The sequence below is a fragment of the Pleurodeles waltl genome, chromosome 2_1 (assembly GCF_031143425.1).
Source record: "Pleurodeles waltl isolate 20211129_DDA chromosome 2_1, aPleWal1.hap1.20221129, whole genome shotgun sequence".
Taxonomy (NCBI): domain Eukaryota; kingdom Metazoa; phylum Chordata; class Amphibia; order Caudata; family Salamandridae; genus Pleurodeles; species Pleurodeles waltl.
Window position 1 is genome coordinate 45216638 of NC_090438.1, and position 20932 is coordinate 45237569.

The 20932-nt window shown below is 44.7% G+C and overlaps 1 protein-coding gene across 10 annotated transcripts in view; it reads right to left on the reverse strand.

The window, feature by feature from the left end:
- The window catches only part of DLG3 (discs large MAGUK scaffold protein 3), a 1213683-nt gene that overhangs the window by 261514 nt on the left and 931237 nt on the right, over positions 1-20932 (reverse strand). For 5 of the 10 annotated variants that reach the window (XM_069209533.1, XM_069209524.1, XM_069209567.1 and 2 more), the window contains one exon: positions 8239-8319. The exons of the other annotated variants lie outside the window; for them this stretch is intronic. In XM_069209533.1, coding sequence (XP_069065634.1) covers positions 8239-8319 — 81 coding nt within the window. The remainder of the gene's footprint in view (positions 1-8238; positions 8320-20932) is intronic. 10 annotated transcript variants of the gene reach the window in all.

Consider the following 20932-nt stretch of genomic DNA (forward strand, 5'->3'; position numbering starts at 1 on the left):
CACGGGATGTTGTATTCCCTCTAACCAGCTAAATATTTGCAATGCAGTACTCTGTACAGCTTCCACCTGCACCACCCTAGAATGATGTCCAGATCAGTGACATTAGCATCTAAACATCCTAAAGTGCTCTTTCGTTTGTTCAGCTGAACAGAAGAGGAGCTTTGTGGTGAAAATAAACAGCTTTCTATTTGACTCAATGCGCATCTATGAGTAGAGCATGGATTACATCAAACAACAGTCATGGAGAAAATGCAAAATACACATGTAAAATGTTTACCTGCTAAACAATAAATACTAATATCAAAAAGTTAAGTAATGTAATTATCCATTAAAAAAACTTGATTCACAAAAATATGTAGTAAAGCACTACTACTTCAAGTTATTACTGTAAACCTGATTAAAATCATTGTACCTTCTCCTATGTCCTGGACTTTCCTCCTGTTCCGCTACCTACTCCATCTCCACTTACAGTAGTCAATGCTGTTACCCTCCCATCGCATACACCGTTGTGGACCACCTATTCCTCCTCTTGCTGCCCTACGTTCTCTAACTGTGCGAAGACCATCCAGCTCTTAACATTAAATCCAGATCCCAGCTGACTCCTCTAGTGGCGAACATGGCCTCACGGAGAGCGTGCAACATGTAGTAGGAATCTACTACCTATCTGCATGACACAAGCAAACCTTGCAACAGCTACAAGGGCACAGCACGACCAGAGGGCATCTCTGGCCCTCACACATGACGTTCAACTGTTCCCACATTGGACAGGTACCACCCAGGAACTGGTCCCACCCCACCCACCACAAGGTCCAGCTGGCACTGGATCCAGCACAAGGCCAGAACATCATGATACAAGGTATTGCACACACACCGACAACATTCTCTTTGTGAGAAAACACATTCCGATTGGATTTGCACACTGATGTACCATCTGTATTGTTGAAGAGGAGAAGCTAAACCGCGTGGCTGGAAGGAGGTGAGTGCACGAGCAGTCCCAGGCTGGAGAGGATGCCAGCTGGAATTAGACAGTAGGCCCTATTTCCTACAGAGTAGACCCACCATCTACAAGTCACCACCACCTTTTCGCTCAAGAATGGTCCAACTTACACTAAAATCCCAAGACACAAATGACTAGACTTACCAGCCGAAGAGGCTCTGACCTAAGAATTAGAAGGTCTGAGGAGATGTCATAATGACAACAGTTATGTTTTAACATGCAAGCAATTCAAAGAATGTTTTCTGACTAATTTCCAAATTCCTTCATTAATATCTATTTTAATCTAGTGACTACATACTACAGAAAGGAAGACAATATTCCAACGACAGTCCAGTCTGTTTACCTTACTTAAAAAAAAAAAAAAAGTATAATTTCGAATTTATTTACCTGCGGTGTATAGCAAGTGTGCTTAGAATAAACACCTTCATTAAAAACTTCATAGGCAGTTCTTTTGAAGGTATTTGGAGTTTTGCACAGTAGACCTTACTGACACCTAATGTTTTTGCAAAGTTAAACTTAGTTTACTACTCAAGAAAAATACAAAGATGGGAGTTCATTAAAATGAATACATACTACCTCACTAATTTTACGTTGTCTTCAATTACCGTCTTCTGTACATAACATTAAAACACTATTACCTCAAAACCACCTCCTCTTTATAACGTTTATTTCAACACAATGCCTTTCCCTTATCAATAATATCTATTCATTTTAAATTAACTTAAATTTAATAAACTCTTACCCTTTCCCATCCCTAACTTTAACTAATATTAAATTGTTTAATTATATCCAGTTTAATTAATTTTCTAGCCCCTAAACCATTAACAATATTTAATACTTAATAATTTTTATAATAATTAAATTAAATAACAATCCCTTATGCTAAAAAGGTAATTACTGTAATTAAATTAAAAACAAGGCGTCCATTTGCTACCCTAATGTTACCATCAATTCTAACCAATATTTAAAATGTGAGTAAATTAATGTAAATTGATTTAAAAATACAGTTTCCTGGGGGGAGTGACCACGCAAGATGACTGACCGGGCAAGCGCCTCAAAGGCTCTCTGTTGACTCCAGCAACATCCTGCCCCTAGGACACGCACGTGACCCCTCGATGAGCCCCGAAACTGAAAGTATAGCGGCGTGGTGGCATTTCTTGGCCCGGAGATTGTTGCAGGCCATGGAGACTTTGTCCGCCAGTGTGGCTGGACCCCGGGGCACGTTATGGCCTGTGAGGCTGTTGGGGTCACCATGCCCCCAGAAGACCTTCTTTTGGGCCGCAAGGCTGTCACTTTGGATGGAGGAGTAGATGAGCTCCTGCTTTGGGGTACGGTGTCTTGGAGGCACAGCCCGTTGGGGACCGACGCGGCTTGCACAAACTTCTTGGCAGCCAGAGACAACTGGGCCAAATGGCATCAGGGCAGGTGCAGGGCTGTCGTGCTGTGGGTGGCCTGCAACATATTGGGCAGACTGGGCAGAGCCTTTGGAGGGGATGCTTGGCGGGGTCACACCTTTGGGGCAGCCCTGTGGATGTTCATTCTGTACAGGGTACAGTTGGGACTGTTTTGAGGACATACTGATGGTACATTGGGACTTTCTATGTGATCTATTTCTAGATATGGCATTAAATTGTGTATGGGGGTCTAGGAGGTGCCTCTCCACAGTGGTAGGCAATGGTTGGGATCAAGATTTTAGTCTGTAGGTCCTGGCAACAGGAACTATATTGGATCCACAGCGTGGTGTGTTGTTGTTTCACTGCCTATCGTGAGGGGGAGTTGGGGATGTTCGATTGTTCTATGCTCCTCGTGTTTGGGAGTGCCGAGGTTTTGTTACAGTGCTGCTGTATGGTCAGCTCACTAGCAGGCGGTTAGCATTGCAGGTGGGGACATAATGATTTAAGGCTGAGCATATGAATGTTTGTTATGTGGAATGTCAGCGGGCTCAAAAGTTACTCTACAAACTACAGAGTCCACTCCTTTCTCAGGCAAAAAAATGCAGATAGCCTGGCAACAGGTGACGCACCAAATGGGTGGTGAACCTCAGAAATTAGGACAAAATGGAGGGGGAAGCTGTTCTCTGCATCTTACTCCTCTTATTCCAAGGGGGTAGCTATCTGGGTTGCTCCAGGGGTCCCGTTTAGGAATACCTATAGTGAGCCGGATATGGCTTCAAGGCACAGTAGATCATAAAGATATCACAATACTAAGCACATATGCAAACAACGTGGATGACAGTTTTTCTACGACAGAACTCAGGATCTACTGAAGGGTAGTAGTATGGGGTCCCTTAAAATCTGGGGGGACAATTTCAATTGTATTCTGGGCGGTAATAGGGACTGCTACTCACCTAAATGGGGCACTAAGCCCCCGATGGTGTGTTCTTTTGTCACAGTTATGCGTAATCTGGGCCTCCTGGACAGCTGGTGTGCACTGCACCCGGAGGGTCGTGAGTACACTTGCCACTCTCGAACACATACCTACAGTTGTCTTGATCATTTATTGGTGGGGGGGAGGTAGACCACTCACGATTGGTTGCGGTGATCTATCGGGGGGGGGGGGTTCCTTTCTGATCATGCACCTTTGTTGCTTGCTCTGCGTTGGGTTGATGCACCTCTTGGTGTTGGCAAACGCCTCCAGATTTCCTGACAGACATAGTGTGCAGGAACACATTAGCAACCTCTCTGGCAGACTATTTAGGGGTGAATTGGGGGACCATGGACACTAGGGCTACTGAATGGGAGGCACTAAACGTAGTTGTGAGAGGTGTGTATAGGGGACACCTGTGGAGTGTGTAGGCAAATGGAAGCGGGTCTCAAAGTACAGGAGAGATGTTTGACTGACCTGAAAAAACAAGGTGTGTCCGGCAGATACACATGTGGAAATGATGAGTGGATAGAGAGATGTGAAGGCTTTGGGATGCACTAAACAGGACTACCCTACAACATGTCGCCAACGGTTACACATGGAAGGAGATAAATCCAGCCAGCTTCTGGCCTGGATCCTCTGGCAAGAAATGGAAGTTCCTCCCATAATGCACCGCTGTAATGCTGCTGGTGTATTAGTGACCAGCCGGTGGGACATCTCGTCTGCCTTTGTGAAGCATTTTAAGGCTGAATATCGGGCTGGCTCGGCTGGCCCAGAGAGGCAATAGACAATTTCGTGGGGAGGGTGCGGTTGCCTCGGTTGGAACGGACCAAATACAGGACTTGGAGGAGGAAATCTCTCTGGAGGAACTGGGTAATGCTATAAGGGCTCTAAATAGGTTCGGAGCCCTAGGTGGGGATGGATTTCCCTTAGTTTTTAATCAAACGTATTATACTGTGCTTAGGGAGAAATTGCTGAAAGGTCTCCTTGAGTCGAAGGTGAGGGGTATCCTCCCTGTAAGCATGAGAGAAGGGATTGTGTGCCTTACGCTAAAGCCTGGTGGTGACATGGCAGATCCTTCTTCCTATAGGCCACTGAAAATACTCAATTCAGATGTAAAAATATTATGCACATTTTTTGCGGCTAGACTGAGGGGTGCAATACGAGTGCTGGTCCACAAAGATCACTGCAGCTTTATGTCGACACACAGTACGAACTTCAACCTGCATAGACTTACTCATGTACCTCATGAAACCTTGGGTGGTAGGTGTGAGATGGCACTAGTTTTGCTGGACCTAGAAAAAGCTTTTCACACTGTCGAATGGAGTTATATGATGGCAGTGTTAAGATGTATGGGGTTCAGACCTAAATCTTGTACTTGGGTGTACCTTTTGTACACTGAACCCTCAATCTGTGTGGGTGTCAAGCTCTCTGAGGCGTAGGCGGTCGGTAGGGGGACCAGACAGGTGTGTGCCCTCTCGCTGCTCCTCTTTGCACTTGCAGTCGAGCCCCTTGCTCTGCCATGTGAGGAACTGGAACCATGGGGAATTCGGTGGGCTGTTCCACCCACGCTGTTTCTCTATACGTAGACGATGCATTAGACTATGTACAATCTCCTGGCAGGTCGGTACCACTGCTGATGGCTTTTGGTGAGGTCTCTGGCCTCAAAGTTAACCCTCCCTAGGGGAACAAAAGCAATTTTGGAATATTAACTTTGATGCGGGGCTCTGCTGAGAAATGGAGGGATTCTGGTATCTAGGTATATGGGTCACACACACTGAAGCAGCACCTCGGCACTTGAATTTGGACAGAGTGGTGAGCAGTCTCAAGAACTTGATTGCGTTCTGAACAGACTGCCACTGTCGGTGATAGGTAAGATGGCTATTACAAAAACTTTTTTTCTCTCACGCTGCCTCTATCTCGTCCATAATGCAATATTCCTGTTTGACCTTAGGCTCTGTTGCAGATTGGACAACCTGTTGGTCTCCTTTATTTGGTCTGGCCGACGCAGCAGGGTAGCGTTGTCAACACTTTAGAGGCACATGGAAGACGGTGGGCTGGCTGTACCAGAGATACAATTTTACTATTTTGCAGTGCATTTCCAACATGCTGCAAGGTGGCTAGTGGAGCCTGATAATTGGGAGCAAGGGCTGTTCAGGGACAGGCTTGGTGAGAACACTAACTGTTGATGCGGAGGAGAACACCTGGTTCCCTATCTGGTAAAGACTACAGCTGCGGTTTGGGAAAAGGTGGTTTTGCAGAGCTCCCTTTCCATTGATAGGGACCTATGGTTATGGGGGGGAACCTGTGGCTATGGGATCTTGCACTGTTTCAGGCCATCAATGCCGACATGTCTATGGAACAATGGAGAGTGGGGGACTGTCAGGTGGTGTGCAATATTTACCCTGGCAAGCTTTTTCTCACTCTTCAAGAAGCTCAAAGAACGTTTGGAGTGGGTCCCAGTCATTTTTTGCACTATGCCAAACTGGAAATTATCACCAGGGAGGTGTGGTGTGTCTTTCCGTCAGCGCCAAAATCCCCTGGAGTGCTTGGTCGCCTTGTTCAAAGGGGAGAAGGGAAACATCTGATTGCTCTGTTCTATAGAGCACTCGGGGAGATGCTGAAATAACCCTAAGTGGTGCAACAGGCTTAGGAGATAGAACTGAAGGGGCCAATCTCATACACTGACTGGGCATATGCATCATTGTGAACAGTATCCTGTAAAAACAGATTCAAGCTGTTGCATTTTGATTTCTTGCACTGCACCAATGTGACTCCTCGCAAGCTGAATAGAATGGATCCCTCCAGGGTGGCTAAATTCCTGCGCTGTGGTGAAGACAATGCTACCTTTTTGCATCTGGCTTGGGGCTGCAACAAGATCCAGAATTTTTGGAGGGTGATGGTACCCAAGGTTGAGGAATCCCCCGAGTTGGTAGTCCCCCTTACTCCGATGGCTCGTCTGTTGGGTGTGGTGGCGATGTCTGGGGGTATAACATACCCTACAAACTTACTGAGCTTGCTCTTCTTCCAGCTAAACCTCGTGTGGCCATAAGGTGGTTGGGAACTATGGTGCTGCTGGTAGATCAGTGGCCGAGAGAAGTAGTGGAGAAATACCACATGCGCCTTACCCGCACCGATGAGGGGCAGCTGCTCGATAAGGTTAATGAGGATGGGGATTCAAGATCTGATACTAGTTCGGAGAATGGAGGGTGACTAACTTGATCTGAATATTTACCTATGAGTAATGTGGCAACCAAGTGTGTACATACTGTGTTTATCATCAAGAAATTGGCTTGATTCATGCTATATTGTATATTTATTATTGTATGTTGTCTCGCTGCCTAACCTGACAAGTATGATGCATCTCACCCCTGCGAAATATTGTATCTCTTTATCTGTGGGCATATTTTATGTGAACCTGAGACTCCTGCACTGTATGGATGTTCCTTGTTTTATACGAAAAGCAATAAAACAGTTGGAAAGAAAAAAATAAAATGCATATTACTTGCCAACCCAACTTTAACCCAATCAATGGATTTGATTATGTGAAATTTATTTCAATGAAATTACATAAAGATTATAGAAAAGTCAGAAACCTTTTCCCTAATTTAAGCCCCCACCCCTATAAAATTAAATGTTTAATTACATTAAACCTTTTACCATGTATCCTTTTTACAAGGTAATGATGGAGACAAGATAATTCTATCAAGGTAAAGGTCAGAAAAGATGGTGCCAGGGATGTAATGCTGTGCTTCCCTTAAAACTGAAAACTTTTGAGAAGCTAAACCTTGCTTGTGCTCTATAGAGCCCGCAGGTTTTTACACGCGGGCCTTTAGGGTGTCCGATGCATGTGACATGCTGCGCAGCACTGTAAACACCAGTACTCCATTACTCCAATAAATCGCTGTAATGTAGTGGCCATCAGAACAGTTTAATCAATTTTGGAAGACAACAATCAAACCACTGAAACTAAATTGAAGCCTTTCAAAGATGATTCATGTGTTTGTGCCATCAGTATTGTTAGATAAGGTCTGGATTATGGAATCAAATGCGCAACTATCCTTACTTAAGAAGTAGTACAAAGTTTCACAAACACCGCTACGCATCCCAAGGTGGGTTTTAACCAACCACGCTCACTGAAGCAGAATCGCATCCTGGTTCAATTGGTGTTGAAGCTCACCTCTAGTCTGTTAGAAACCCCCAGTCAAAACAATGGTTAAACCATGATCATCTATGGTTGACCATTTATAAGCCATGCAAAAACCATTATAGGTTGATAATTGGTTTATGAACATAGACAACCATTTCCCTGTGGCGTGACAGCATGCGAGGCAGGCAAGAGTGGACACACACATCTAACACCAGGCGCTCAAACCCGAGCGGTGCTGAAGCATGCTGGGACAACATCAGATCTGTATGAAGATGGCGGTGTGAGGTATGGCTGGGCCCTCTACAGGAAGGACTGCTTAGATCTTTGAGACCAGACCTTTCCATGCCCTGGTTCCGCAGGGTGATGTTAACAGAACAGGCCCAGGTGCTTATCGTACACCGTAGCTTGAAGAGGAGAGACTACCTGAGACTTACAATCAGTAATGGCTGATGCTTTCTATTAGAACTATTTACCTTCATGGAAGACAAGACTTGGAACCAAACAATGGTGGTCTCTGAAGGTCAACGTACATGCGTAAGGAAAAAATGAGCTTTCAATGATGGAACCATACAGCAACACAGAACATAGGACAACCCGAACAAACACAACACTTCTAGCACAGCACTACCAGTCAGACAAATTCCTTAAGGGAACAAGGGACCTAAAGGATACCAAGAGGGAATGAGGAAAAAAAATTAAACTGCCCGAGCAGCGTTTATGTACCAACCTGACTCCATGTCGTCTGGGGGGGTATGCCGAGTCCTCGCGTTCATAAGTACTGTTGCCATATATTCTGAACCTTGCAGTCCTGGGGTGTCACATGAAAGCAGAAGGGGAGTGACAGAGCGGAAGTTACTTGTTGTGGACACGTATGGTAGGATAAAGGGGGGGCCATACACTGAAGGTGGGGTTACAAGGAAAGAAATATGAAATATCACTTTGTGCAGACATTGGCGACTGTGGTATAGTCACCGAAAGACGGTGCAAAAACAAACACAGCGGAAACATTCAAAGTGACGGCAACCGAGTGAGCTGAATCCTTAAGTCACCATATGTACACCGTGTAGGGGATGGCACTGCAGCAATATGCCCCATCCTCACACCACCATTATCTTGGTGGGCAGACCTCTGAAGATCATTAATTCTTTCCATCTATAGAGGTGTGGTCAACCACCCCTCCCCACCGCCCTCATTTTTAAAACTTTTCGTTTTTGCATTGACTGCTCTTTAGAATGGCATATATTCACAGATCTGTTTTCTCAGTTTTTTATGATACGCCTGATTATGACATATTAGCCAAAGTCTGGTCTTCCTGTGTCTATTCAACAACATGTTTTGCAACAAATACATTTTGAGAGCATAGATACTACATATACAGATGGCCGAAATCACTATGAGATGAATCATTTTATTTAATTTAGCAAAGAAGTTCACAAGCAATAGACATAACATACACTCTCATTAAGTACAGCACAATTTTATATACAGTCGGGTTTAAAAAAAACCTTTCTTCTAGAGCAGCAAGCACAGTGTGCACTCCTAGGCAAAATATTTGAGATGTCCTCCCTAATCTTGCGCGAGGTGAGGATGATAGCGGTCTCTCGCATTGCTACAATATCAACAGCATAATGTGTGACATCTGGTTTACCGCTACTTTCATATAAGCTGGCCTTTGTATACATTCTAGGTAGAGATGAACAAACAGGGTGGAAAGGTACAAATAGAACATCTTTTCATAAGGGACCATATGTTCAACATGAGAAAAACTGCTCCAGGCACTGAAGTTCATAAAGCCGAAACATTCAAATCCACCGGTCACATAACTGGGAAGGACACATCAGGTGGACCCTGAATTCCCTGTTTCCATATGGTCGTATATCTGGGAAGGACAGGCTGAGAGGACCCTGAATTCCCCATTTCCATATGGTCGCATGTATGGGATGGACAGGTTGGGCGGACCCTTAATTCCCTGTACTATGTGTGTGTGCATGTCTGGGAGAACCCGAAATTCTATGTTACTCTAAGGCAGCATGCCTGGGCCATGGATTCCTTGTATCTATATGGTAGTGTGGTGTTCCTTGGGAGGGTGGGGGGCTTAGGGGTTAGATGGAGGGGGAGATGCTGGGTGGAGCTTGAATTCCCAGATGCTTTTTTTTTTTTTGGTTGTGTCAGGGGGGTGAGGGTTGGGCGGACCCTGAATTTGATGCCAAGACAGGACGCTAGCACTCTATCTTTTAATCCATGCAGCTCTGAAAATTAATCGGCTAAGTATTATCTTGTTGTTACTAATATTTATTATGAATGAGAGAATTTTAAAATAAGGATGCTTTGTATGATAGATAGCTGAGGTTAGGTTTTGTCAACCGTTCTTATGATTAAGTGATTTCACGGGACATGGTCTACACCAGTGGTTCCCAACCTATGGACGCCCTGAAGTCCCTGGACCACGACTGCTTAGAAAATTAGATAATATTAACAGATTAGGTCCCCAGCTTTCAGTAATGACTGCGTGGGGCGGTACTGCAGACAGGTGCTTCACATGCACTAATGTTCAGGCGCCTTACAACCTGAGCTATGGGTTGCTGTACTGACGATCTCACAGCCCTGAGTGACCTCATCAGCCAAGTAAAGCCCCGTGAGCCCCTCCCCCTCATGACGAGAGGAAGCGTCACCAACAGAGTCAGCCTGGGTGCTTCAGGTTTAAAGGCTGACTGTCTATCAGTGACGCCTCATGGCAGAGTGGGGGTGGGATCAGCAAGTCTCAGTGACCCTATCTCACTCTGGGAGGAGGTAGGGAAGGTCCTTCTCTCACTGGATCACCCATGACTAGGTTAGACAATGAGAGGAGGAGGCGGGATCTTCCATTGTTCACTTCTCGAAGCCTGCAGCTCCTTCCAGTGGCTTTGTGCTTCTTCTCACCTCCTGCTGGTCTTGCAATCACCTACCCCAACCCATAAGTGCTTATTGAATGTTTTGGTGCATGCATGTATGAATGAATGTTTGTGTATTTGCATGTGTGAAAGTGTGTGTGTGTGTGTGTATGTGCACGATTTTGAATCGATAAATGTGAATGAGTGCGCCTGTGAATGGGGGAAGTAAGCGTGTACATGTGTGCTTGCTGTGCCCACCCCCACTACTCAAAAATGACCAGCCGCCACTGGGATTAAGGGATGGCAAGCTGGTTGACTGGTGCTATACACAAGGATAAATAAGTTGTTTATTTATAATTCTTGAGTAAGGCTCCCAGTTTGTCGTTTATACTGATTTTAACAGACAAATAGACAGTAAACAAAATGTTTCCTGTCTGTATTCATTTTTAAACACAGAAAAATACTTAAAAGTGTGCTTTCCTGTGAGTGACTCTTCATGCTGTCTTTCATGAATTCAAGGACAACAGCTGAGCAGATAGATAGCATGGGGAGTTGAAGAAAAAAAAGGTTGAGATTTCCCTAAATACAGGCATATTCTAACCTATATTTGTAGTTTAATGCTGATATTTACCTGTGGGTGTAGTGGTTTGCTATATTTTGCTGCTTAATTTGCTAAAATGCGACAGGCATCAAAGTATCAGGTAAATAAATGTGGAAATGTATTCTCAAAACACAATATAAATATGGATAAATACCAATAAGATATCCAAAAAATAAATATGGATTAATACAGATGGAAATGTAAAATAAAAAAAAACATAATTGCCATAAAACCGGGGGCCCTATTCTTAAATCAGAGTGAATACTATAATTCCGGGTCTTTTCCATGCAGCTTGTGCATTTGAGGAACAGCATGCTTTGGAACATGCTAAGTATCTCTGCTCCATGGAACTGCTCATATGACATGGACATCACAAATATTTTGGTCAATCTGGCTCCTATGGTCAGGGGCTGAGTGGGGTCTCACTGGTCACAGTCTAACATTGGTGAGACAAAGCGGATGTTAGTCAGAGGCCACCTTTGGTCCATGAGTTCAGAGATGAGTGCATGCCCTACTTCAGCCTCTGCTGTTAAGACCTTTGGATTTAAGTTCGATGCAGAGTTGGCTTCAATATAGATTCACTCTGTATCTTCAACTCTCTTCTTTCATTTGCAGCAACTGCAAAAGCTCCTGCTGTACTTTAGCAATAAGGGCGGGAGATCTGATGTGAAGCAATCAGTGGGCCAAGATTAGAGTATGATGTAGACCTCTAACTAGACAATCCCAAGATCCTACTGAAACATCTAAAGTGAGTTCAGAACCATACGGCCAGGCTCATCCTGGGCACCTAAGATTATGTCGGGGACCTGCGCATCGCAGTCCCATCTTCGGCTCCCAGATGAGGCCAGGATATTTTTAAAGTGCTGTTCCTTAATCATAGAAGTGTCTATTGTCACACCCGGGACTGCTTAAGACAATGAATCAGACACACTCCCGCTTGGCGCACAATTGAAGCAGTCCATCATGCTGTGCCTCGCTTTTACCAGCGAGACTGGGCAGCCAACATTTTTAGTCACTTGCACCCAACTCTGAGGTATTCTAGGCACCTACCCTGAAGAAACCCAAAACCTAACTCTCTTTACAAAGTCTTTAAAACCCTTTCTATCCTCATAATTTCTGACCTTCTAGCAGGTCGTTCTCGGATGCTTTTCATATGTGTGTCCCTGTAGCACCATGAAACCTTAATTGGGTTTGCAGACACTGTAGCTGAAGCTCAACATGCCTGAGAGGACTTACTTATTGGGCATCGGATTCTCTGTGTCCAGAAGGGCAGGCTCATCAAAGCCTCTAGAATGGCCTGAGGACCAGTATGGGTGGGCCTTCGTTTCCCTGTACTTGGCGGTAGCATGCCTTGAAGGGACATGCTGGCTGAGTTCTGCAATATCAAAGCATTCTACCCCTCTATACACAAAACCTAGTTGTAACACTGGTATTGCAGCATCTGTAAGACTAACAAGCAAATATTCCATCAACCAAAGCGAAGAGGCATAAACACAGCAGCGAATCCCTTGGCACCAAAAGACCCAGGTTCCGGAAGGAGCACGGCCCATCCTTGAGGGACCAGCCACACCACTCGCTCTTTACAAACCTCCTGCCAAGCATGCTGTAGAAGGACGCATTCAACCTGTGGGCAGTACTTTAAAAGCCAGGAGCTCGATTCACATTCTGGCAGGACTCTCATTGTCCCAACTGAGGGTTTACTTGCTACCCTTTCTCTCCTTCTAGCAGCCCCCCATGCGAACGCTGCTCAGGATCCAAACTCGTGTCCACCACCTCAAAAAACACAGGCACACAAGACTCCAACCTTCTGCAGGATCCTACAATAACTGCTGCCTCTAAGGCCATAAACCAAACCATCTACTAGTTGAAGAAGTGATAGTACCCAGGAATGTGTGCATAGAAACAATTAAATATATATCACCTACTAGATTCATGTCACATGAAATTCACCTCCTGTGAAGAACGCATGCATTATTACAGGTATTTGTGAAGGTAAGTTTGAACGTTCTCCATTTCGTGACATGATCCTGCCATCTCAGGGGCTCCTGCATGGGTCGTTTCTTCGTGGCACACCTGCCATGGTAGAGAGCATGCCCAGCAGTGGTTTAACTTTCTTTTCTGTCAGAGGCTGAAGTCTCCTGAAAAGCCCCACCCAGCTTCTTGGCGTGTATCCCTTTGAGTTTGTTCCCACTAAGCCATGTAGATTCAAAGATCCTCTCAGATAGTCTTCAGTCAGTACAAGGTTTCTTTAGGCTTTTAATCCAGATATTGTGCCCCTCTTTTTCAAATTCATGGTAGATACACATCTCCTGATGGAGGCATGTCAGAAACGTTTGTTGGGCCGGGGGACAAAATGTTTGAGGCCATTTTTCTTGGTTTCTGATCCAAGGGGCACTTCCTAATTAAGAAGACATACTCCGGAGAAAGAAAAAAAGGCAGTATTTGGCGCCGCCCAGTGGTGTTGCTGCAATGGCTCTTTCTAGAGGGCACAGGTCAGCCTACTGTTTTATTATCTAAAAACATGTTGTAACAGCAGAGCGGAACCTCAAAACGCCTAAGCTTGGAGTAAAACGCTTCAACTGCCCTAACCTTGTTACAGCCCTGCTTTGATGTATGTAGGGGTAATGTAAAAAAAAAAAAAAAAAAAAAAAAGGTAAAACTTCGTACTTGTATAGCGCACTACTCACCCGTTAGGGTCTTAAGGTGCTGTACGCATACCGCTGTGGAACCCCTCCTGGCTTTTCCCTGTGAAGCACCCCCTCCTGGACAGCCCCAGGGTGAAGCCAGGCATCCAAGCACTGTGAGGGCTGTTGTGGAGATTAAGCAAGCTATTGCCCAGAGTTACAGAGTGGGACCCATTAATTAGATCAGGCACCGAGGCGAGAATTATCTGGTCCAAGGGAATTAAGCCCAAGACCCACCGAGGTGGGAATTGAACCCTGGTCCCAGGCCAGATCTCTGCATCAAGGTCTGCTGCTCAAACCATTGTGCCACACTTCTCCACAATGTGGCATGTTGCGTGCTAGCACTAACAAGGTTTTTAGGTTGAGCGCGCAACCACTTTGACTTGTTCTAAGTATTGTGGGCTTCTAACCACACCCATCACTTTCACTTGTTCGTGGGCTTACCTTTCAATAATCACTTGATGTCATTGGTAAGTGCTTTACATTTGTCCTGCCTTGAGGTGTTTTTTGTCGCACCTTTCAGACTGCCCCGTTACATGGATTATTGCACGATTACAGATATACTTCAGCATGGGCAAAGTATTTATTTTGTCTCTTCCCCTTTGTGCAGCATGGCGGCCAGGAAGTGCGAACAGACACAACAGTGTGAACTCGATCAGCGGTACTGGAGAGCTGGTTACATTGTTCACAGTTACCTAATCAGAGTCATTTCTTGTGGCTCTCCCCTTAAAACACGTGAAATTGGTGAATGTGTTACATAAAATGGAAATCCTAACAGTGAAAGTGGCTTTCCCAACACAGCGGGAGAGCCAATATTACAATATTCACTGCACTCTGGAAAACTCGACCCAAAATACTTTTCAGGGCATTACTTTTATAAACCATTTCTGCTCATAGCTCAGCCTGTGGTGGTCCTAGGACAATGGGACCACCACCAAAACATTCACAGCAACGTGCTCTTTCTTTCTACATCATCTCCGGGTTCCAACACTAGGTTAGTGGGGATCCCAAAATAATAACCCCTCCCACCTTTCAGTGTCTGTTTAAGCTCTCTCGCGGCTGGAACTTTTGTTTTGCAGCTGGGAGTTCACTGTTACAGACCTGCTACCCCTGAATAAATATATGTAATGCACTATGCCCTCCAGGGGCTAAATATATGGTTACACTGCATTATTTATTGCCATCTTCTTTTTGTGTGGTTATGCCATCTAGAGGCTAACTATATAGTTACATAACCATGTTTCTTCCAAATGCTAATTTTATTGTGATGTCCTCTAGGGGCTGTTCTGAGCATTGCAGTCAACACACTATAATATTTGCAGCATGAAAACTCGCCTCAATGCTTTGCAGGGCATCATGCTTACAAAACATTTTTGCTCATAATTCAGCATGTGGTGGTCCTCGGACAATGGGACCACCTTCAAACAATGGGACCACCTTCAAAACCCTCGGTCTACATCATCTCTGGGTCCCCACACCAGGTTAGTGGGGACCCCAAATTAATAACTCCCCCCACCATTAAGTGTCTTTTAAGCTTTCTCATGGCTACAACTTTTGTTTTACAGCTGGGAGAAGTGTTTTAAAGGCCTTGTTTGTAACATCATTGCAGTAGGCCTGCTAGCCCTAAAATGTATATGGTTACACTGCATTACTTTCTCCTGTTTTTTCATGGGGCTATCCCCTCTAGGGGCCAACAATATGGTTACATGACCCTGTTTCTTACAAATTATATTTTTGTTATGGTGCCCTCTGGGGGCTGTTTTTAGCATTACAGTCTAATGCTAAAAGTTTATTTCTGATAAAGGTTTATGTGATAATTGTAGATGTTTTAATTATCTATCCTTAAATGGAAGTGCTTTAGTTATATGCAGTGCCACTGGAATTATATTTCCAGACTAGTGCAATAATAGACAAATCTTTTTCATTTAGCCACGTAATAGGTCTCTGTAGTGACTTCAGTTAACATTTGCATGCATGTCTCTAGGACATGTTGATAACCAAATTCTTATACCTCTGGTGTCAAATTGCTAGATTTAGTGCCACGAGGTTGGCGTGGTGCAGCTGACCACCATGATGTCAGGAGGTCTGGGCACAGTGGTAGTCGGGGGATGGATTGTCATTTCCAATTGTACTGCGTACCACGACTGCCGTGGCGGGGTGGGAACTATGAGGTTTAGTTTCACTGGAGCTTGCTGCATCTTTCTAACTAAATATGGAATGATAAGTATGAGCAAGGCATTGTGCTCGGATGCTCTTTACCAGCCAGTCGTACTGGTATGGAAAGACATGAATGCTGATGCACCATAGATGGTCTGCTACAGCTGCCAGGCTATTGTGAATTCCAAACGGAAGCGCATTGAACTTATAATGAACCCCACTTACCACAAACCTGAGATACTGGTGCTGAGCAAGGGGAGTGGGGACGTTGAAGTAGGTGTCCTTTAAATAAAAGGTTACCTTGCAGTCCCAGAAACAGAGTAGCAGTATCCAAAGTGCTTTGAGGTGATGTATTGATTGAGTGATTGTAGGTCGATATCAGACACACCATCCTTGCTTTCTTTGGAACCAGAATGACAGAGAATATGGGCTCTTTTGTTGCTGTTGTGAAGGGACAGGTTTGACAGGTCCCTTTGAAGCAACAATTGCACTTCCACTAGCAGCAGTTGCTAGTGGTTTTGGCTGATGCTCTGCCAGCATGGTGGAATGTTTGGTGTTAAGGTGCGGAATTCCAGGCAGTAGCCATGGGAAATAATGGGAAACACCCACTGGTTTGATGTTATATTCCCCTGGTAAGTAAGTTGTGACCTGATGTGGCCCTCCCCCCGCAGGTGTTGAATAGTTGGGGGAATGTACGAAAGGGCATTCCTTTGGGAAAAAGGGCACTTCTTCTGGGCACCGCTAGCCTCTCTATGGCTATTTTCAGAGAATCACACTCCAGAGTATGGTTTGCCGGTTTGTGTTTATTAAAAGGACCCTGCAACTGGTGTGGCTATCTTTTGGGTGTCGCTTGCCGTTTTCTCTGCTGACCACATCTGCTGGAAGCAAAACCTGGAGTTCTGAGGCTGGTTTTGTAGCAACCCATGGTTTTTGCCATCTCCTTGTCCATCTTGATCTTTTCCAGCATGGAATCAGCCTGTGACTCAAAAAGGTGTTCACGATCAAACAACAGGATGATAAGCTGGACTTCTGGATGGAAGAGAGATATTCTTAGCCAAGCATTGCAACTCTTGATCAAGTGCTCATCTATCATGAGGCCATATTGGTGGCATCATGGGTACCCCACATGTTGAGGTTTGAAATTCTCTTCACATCTTGGACATTTTGTTGCTTCTACCCGGCACTCGCAAACATTTTCCCAAGGGCCAAAATGTTTGGTCTGTGATGTGACCAAGGGCTGCATTTGATGCAAGCATGACAGTGGTCTGGTGGTGGAGGGGGCAATAAGGGGGGTATAGAGGAACCAAAGCATATACATCTAGTGGCTGAAATGCACAATGTGAAACCAGAAAACCTAGGATTAATCCCAGCTGCTCCACTTTACCAAAATGTGCTTATTCTAGGCAATTGTTTATTTCACTTTCCCTCTTTTCTCTTTATTATCACCTATAAGAGGATCTCAAAATACATGACTTCAGGATGTGCTGTTGAAAACCTTCTCCTGTGTTTGATTTAATAAACTATATTGTACATGTGTAATAGGAACCCAGGTCACACAACAACTGACTTGCCTCTTAGGTCACTATTGGCATTGTTGTCAATGTAGGGGGAAGAATGAATGTTTCTAAATACATATTTTAAAATGATCTCTTTAAAAACATACTTCTCAATGCACGGATTTAATATGATGTACTAAGATGAAATGGTTTGGCATTTTAATGAGATACACTTTTTGAATTTTAAAGAAACCTTGTCTTATTTTTACACTTTCTCTGCAAAATGGCTTTGTAAATGAAGGTGCTCCTAAAGTTAAGTGGTGCAGGAGAACCTGGTTATTTCCTTTCTTTAACTTCAATTAACCAATAAATAACAGCTTTTTAATGTTATACTGAGTTGAGTGAACACCACCCAGTGCGCTGTTGATCAGGGGCCACATGTAAAGGTCAGGAGGGCCGCACTTTGAGTATCTCTGAGCTGGATGATGCTTGAGGAGCTTCTCCATCTCCTCCAATAGATATATATTCTCATATGTTTTTGATGTTTTTGAATGAGCATGTTAGGATGCTCTTTAGCATGGACAAGCATTAGACAGATTATTCAGGTTTCTGATGATGAGCAGCTGAGCGCTGGATGACCGCATGATATGACATTGAGTTGTCTGGCAGGGTGCGTTTCACAGGCTTTGGCTCTAAAGATGGGTCATTTGGAGGGTGCATATTATAATCGTTGCAAGATCATCTGTGTCATCGGTAGGGATAGGATTCTTAATGTGTTTACTTGCTCCTCAGCGAGGAGCTGGTCGGGGCGGAGTCTGTATGGATAGAGCGAGCCGGGGATGGTCACTGCATATCATGGTGGTAGTGAGAGTTCCATAGCCTCTTTGTTTGGAATGGGAAAAGCTGACTTCATCTGAAATAGCCTCTTCAAAAGGTATTCACGCGGTAGAACGGGCTCACTTGGAGTCAGGCTCAATGCCAGCTTCAAAGGAAACTTCAGAGTCCAATTTGTTTCTGACAATGGCTGACCAGGCTCCCGGTGCCAAGGCTAAGTATCTCTGCATTGAGGCTCAAGCTCTGCAGTGTGACAAGTCTCTGCCGCCAAGGTTGGGGCAGAGGTGAAGTCGAAATCCAGAGGAAAGATCTTGTATGTATGGGAAACCCTAGGCATGGTCTTTTGTCAAAGGCCCTATAGAAGATTGGTCGTCAAAGTAATTTCAGGGCAGATATTGTGGATTTTGCTCCCCGTTCTTCCATGGACCACCATAGGCCCCACCCCTTTCAGCAAATGAATTAGGTCGCTTTGACTTCCGCAACACCCCGCTAATAAGGTGGCTCAGGAGAGCCTTCGCGTTGCATCACACGATGCACTCACAATCTATCCCTTCAGTGCTGGGTAGTCTACTAGCATCAAGAAGTCTTACAGGCTGAAGAAGCGGACTCAACATGTTCCTTCTGGAGAAAGATGTTACAGCCCATGCTGGACCACGGAAACTTACTATTGTAGTTAGAGCAAAATTTTAAAGTGTATTCTCCATATCCTCGCCCAACACGAGTCATTCTCATATGACTTGGTCCCAATCTTCTCGGTCCGGCTTGGCTCGGAAGCAGTCAATAGCTGCAGGAGTTTCAGCTGAAGTTGCTGGCAGTCGCACTAAAATCTAGTGTGTAAAATGTATCGTTCTGGTGCCTCGATATCAGAGTTCTCAGCTTCAGTTGTGTGATGGTACCAAAGCACTCAAAGCCCCATCCAAACCAGATTGTAGAAAAAAATAGCAAACTATCTCCTGGCATATTGGGGATTTCAGGGGAGCTATTACAAGTCACCTAGAAAACGAAACCTCTTCTTTGAAGGAAGACAACTTGCAGCTGCTGCGAGCATCTTCAGGTGTTAGGAGTGTGCACAGCATCTGATCCACAGGAGCAAATGATGCAACCATGCAGTTCTTATAATCCAAAAGGCAATGCTGTACAGTCCAAAGAAAGGAGGACAGCCTTTGTGACTCAATGTATGGCCATCGCCAGGTGGTATTATTCAAACTAGCGACAAGCAGTCATCTCATATACACCTAGCTGAAGGATGACAGTTTGCGTACATAATGTTACGTAGACGAGCTAGCTCATATATAAGCCAAACGAGAGGATGGCGACCAGCGCACACAATCTATAGGATGCCAGCTAGAGCCTATTTGCTGTTATCCATGATATCCTTCCTCCCAACAGACTCTGCCGCTAACTGACCTCATCAAACTTTCAGTGTAACCTACTTTCTTCCCCTCCACAAGTTCTCAATAACCAGTTTAAGTCACAATACATCTGCAATGAGAAGTAGCTTCCTTGCAAAGCGGACTCAAAGCCATCTAGGGTAGATACAAATGAAATAAACATTAAAACCTGGGCAGCTGCCAGGTTTCTTCAATATAAAATAAAATATGGTAGCTAAGTCCTAGAATGTAAAATAAAGAACAACATCAAAGTGGTGTAGTGTAAGGTAAATAGATAGTCAATCCATGTAATACAATCTAGGAGATGACAGCCTTTCATGTAATATAAACTGCAGGGCAGCAGGAGACTCATACTGAATACATTAAAGGCAGACAGTCAGCTCATAAGTCAGACCAGAGGATGACAACCCTCTTGTGTAATACAAACCAGAAAGTAGCAGAAAGGCCATGCTAAGTGCGCTAAAGGATGGCAGCCAATACATAAAATATAGGATGACCAGCGAGCTCGTGAGATAGTAGCCAATAACGTGAAGCATAGGGAATAGAGCCAGGTCCTATAACTTAAAGAAAAACATGACAGTGAGCTCATAATGCAAATTAAAGGCAGATGGGCAAGTTATATGATCCACACTACAGGAAGGCATTCACTGAGCAGCTCACAGGAATCCCAAAATGTTACTAGCCAGGCCTTGGGGAGACGAGGGCTCCAGTTTTAGGGCAATGATATCAGTAAAATAAACTTTAACAAACCAACGGCGCACAAGCATCACAAACCGATGCACAGGTGCAAAACCAGTCCAGGAGTGGTGGACCAGAGACTGAGAAACAGTGGAAGACAGATGCTCTCTGATCAAAGAAGTTATAGGTGACGTCTTCACACAAAGGGGTTTACAGTGATACTGTCTGCTGAATTGTTGCTTTGGTTTCCTCTCTGACCCAAGGTGCACGTGGGCCTTGTGGGTGCCACCCAGTGGGAGCTAGGCCAAAGTGAACGACTGACGAATCGAGGAAAGAGGAACACCAGGCTGCCCTATGTTGCTTGCTCCAGCCTGCACCAGCTCTGACCACCCATCTAGGCTCCAGGGAATTGTCCTATCGACTCTGAATTATGTAATCGAAAACATTGGCAAAGACGCCCCGCCTCAAAGAGAAGGTGCGGGACCATCTAAAATGTGGAGGTATATCCCTTCCATTATCCTACATGGAAGAGAATCTCCCACCTCCTTCTAGTGGCCAAAGAGACTATTCTTAGCTTGTTGGGGTGGGATCTTACGCCAACTACTGTGAGGTAGCTACAGAAAATGTGGCTGCCCTTAACCCATGAAAAGATAGCTTATGACCTCCAAGGCCCATCAGACAGGTTTACCAGAATGTGGGACGCCCATACT